Raw genomic sequence first — 3,214 nt, forward strand, 5'->3', positions numbered from 1 at the left:
GATCGGACTATTTTTTTTCTTGCTTATCCGAAATATAGTCCGATCTGTGACGCAAAAAATAAAAACACAATATAATGCCTTGAACCACTATATAATGCTTTTATAATACTATATAACAGCCTATATACAGTGGGTACGGAAAGTATTCAGACCCCCTTAAATTTTTCACTCTTTGTTATATTGCAGCCATTTGCCTCTCCAGTTCTGTCAGGTTGGATGGTAGACGTTGGTGGACAGCCATTTTTAGGTCTCTCCAGAGATGCTCAATTGGGTTTAAGTCAGGGCTCTGTCTGGGCCATTCAAGAACAGTCACAGGGTTGTTGTGAAGCCACTCCTTCGTTGTTTTAGCTGTGTGCTTAGGGTCATTGTCTTGTTTGAAGGTAAACCTTCGGCCCAGTCTGAGGTTCCTGAGCACTCTGGAGAAGGTTTTTGTCCAGGATATCCCTGTACTTGGCCGTATTCATCTTTCCCTCGATTGCAACCAGTCGTCCTGTTCCTGCAGCTGAAAAACACCCCCACAGCATGGTGCTGCCACCACCATGCTTCACTGTTGGGATTGTATTGGACAGGTGATGAGCAGTGCCTGTTTTTCTCCACACATACCGCTTAGAATTAATGCCAAAAAGTTCTATCTTGGTCTCATTAGACCAGAGAATCTTATTTCTCACCGTCTTGGAGTCCTTCAGGTGTTTTTTAGTAAACTCCATGCGGGCTTTCATGTGTTTTGCACTGAGGAGAGGCTTCCGTCGGGCCACTCTGCCCTAAAGCCCCGACTGGTGGGGGGCTGCAGTGATGGTTGACTTTCTACAATTTTCTCCCATCTCCCGACTGCATCTCTGGTGCTCAGCCACAGTGATCTTTGGGTTGTTCTTTACCTCTCTCACCAAGGCTCTTCTCCCCCGATAGCTCAGTTTGGCCGGATGGCCAGCTCTAGGAAGGGTTCTGGTCGTCCCAAACGTCTTCCATTTAAGGATTATGGAGGCCACTGTGCTCTTAGGAACCTTAAGTGCAGCAGAAATTTTTTTGTAACCTTGGCCAGATCTGTGCCTTGCCAGAATTTTGTCTCTGAGCTCTTCAGGCAGTTCCTTTGACCTCATGATTCTCATTTGCTCTGACATGCACTGTGAGCTGTAAGGTCTTATATAGACAGGTGTGTGGCTTTCCTAATCAAGTCCAATCAGTATAATCAAACACAGCTGGACTCAAATGAAGGTGTAGAACCATCTCAAGGATGATCAGAAGAAATGGACAGCACCTGAGTTAAATATATGAGTGTCACAGCAAAGGGTCTGAATACTTAGGACCATGTGATATTTCAGTTTTTCTTTTTTAATAAATCTGCAAAAATGTCAACAATTCTGTTTTTTTCTGTCAATATGGGGTGCTGTGTGTACATTAATGAGGAAAAAAAATTAACTTAAATGATTTTAGCAAATGGCTGCAATATAACAAAGAGTGAAAAATTTAAGGGGGTCTGAATACTTTCCGTACCCACTGTATATATTAGGCTTGTACAACAGCCAATAGTTAACTCACTCAGACAAATAATTATTTTACAGAATGTTAATATCATGCTTTGTGAGTTATTTTACAGAGACATTCTCAGTTAGTAAGTTAAGTGGAAAGGTGTCTGGTGCAAGACAACGTATTTTAATTAAACTAGACATCTTACATTTCTCAAGTGTCCGGCTTGTCTGTAGAGAAAAAAAAAAAAAAAACAGGAGAAGAAGATTCAGTTGTATACATGCTATGCAGTAACAGACATATACCTATTTGTAGCTCAAAACTGCCAATTTACTATGTTTTCATGCTATTTGACCCCATAGTTGTCTGGATGCTGACATTACCTCTATGACAGCTGGTACAGCAAGCAATATATAGTTATTAGAAAATGTGTGTAAACCCTGTGGAATGATCTGTAATTTATGCATGAATGACTACTAAAAAAATAAAAATAAAAAAATAATACATTTAAGGAGCCATTCATGAGATTCTAAGGGTTTCAAAACATTTTCTCTATTACTGTTCACAAGTAATAGAGTTACTAGTACTACTACTAATAATTAAAGCCAGCAAGAGTGGAGCCTGGAGTTTTGAACTGAGATAATGGGGGAAAGCAAAGGACATTTTGTTAACTAAAGTGCAAAATTGCAGTTACCTCCTCATCAGGTTCTTGATCTGAATCTGACTCCTTTGAGGAGAAAAAAGCAGCAAAAGAGGAAGAGATCGGCAGAAGATAGAAAGGGCAGAGGTACAAGAAAGACAGAAGGGGACAGAGAGAGCAGGCAAAGCAGTTATCACAGCAACAGAACATGTCTGAGGCCAGCCAGTGAGGTGTGGTGTGACAGGGGTTAGACGCAACAGAAATGCATAAAAGCATTTATCAGTTATTAACCCCAATACACTATAATAATAATACTATTAAATAAGGTAATACAATGAAGAAATAAATGGAAAAGATGGCTCCAATGACGAGACCTTCCAAATAACCACAACAATGAGTTGTGTAATAGACCAATTAAATTTTGTGGTGCTTCAACTATGTCTGATAAAGTTACTCACAAGTTAAAGTTTATATAAAACTATGTAGATACTGTGGTCTGAAACACTCATATAACGGCAACAAAATGAACATAATGCATGCAAACCTGCCATAAAAGCTGACAAAACCAACAATCACAAAAAAAATTATGAAATTTCACTGGACAATGAATTTGCAGCTCTGTAATGTCAGTAATAGCATATGTCATGAACTTACCTTTGAGTAAGCTGGCAGGGTGATGTTTAAATTGCATATTGCACTATGAGTCAAAGTCCTATAATATCTCGGCTCTTTTGTGAAGGACAAACGTCCACAAGGCTCTTGAGTGTTGTCTCGTATCTACAAGAGATTCACCAAGTGTGCAGTTAAACCTTTGTATGGATCCAATTCTAATTCATCAGATATATAAATGCCTCATAGTTGACTTACTTTGATAAAAAGAGCCAGTCGATTCTCTTTAAAGGCATAGAAGCTGAAGATATGATGCTGGCCACTTTTTGTTAGAGGAACCAGGTTTCCAAAACAGTCTACATAGATTGGCTTTCCTTCTAATACCTAGAATGTAACATAATAACAGTCTCTATGTTAAAACCCCATTCAAACATGTGTGTGTGTGTGTGTGTGTGTGTGTGTGTGTGTGTGTGTGTGTGTGTGTGTGTGTGATTGATAAAT

The 3,214-nt window shown here is 39.4% G+C and overlaps 1 protein-coding gene across 1 annotated transcript in view; it reads right to left on the minus strand.

The window, feature by feature from the left end:
• LOC107677060 (ankyrin-2-like) overlaps positions 1 to 3,214 on the minus strand; it is a 192,268-nt gene that overhangs the window by 22,602 nt on the left and 166,452 nt on the right. Inside the window, 4 exon segments of the mRNA XM_016471851.1 lie at positions 1,673 to 1,694; positions 2,159 to 2,191; positions 2,759 to 2,881; positions 2,972 to 3,097. Of these exon segments, the coding sequence (XP_016327337.1) occupies positions 1,673 to 1,694; positions 2,159 to 2,191; positions 2,759 to 2,881; positions 2,972 to 3,097 (304 nt within the window).

The sequence above is a fragment of the Sinocyclocheilus anshuiensis genome, unplaced genomic scaffold, assembly GCF_001515605.1.
Source record: "Sinocyclocheilus anshuiensis isolate Anshui unplaced genomic scaffold, SAMN03320099.WGS_v1.1 scaffold1589, whole genome shotgun sequence".
Classification (NCBI taxonomy): Eukaryota; Metazoa; Chordata; class Actinopteri; order Cypriniformes; family Cyprinidae; genus Sinocyclocheilus; species Sinocyclocheilus anshuiensis.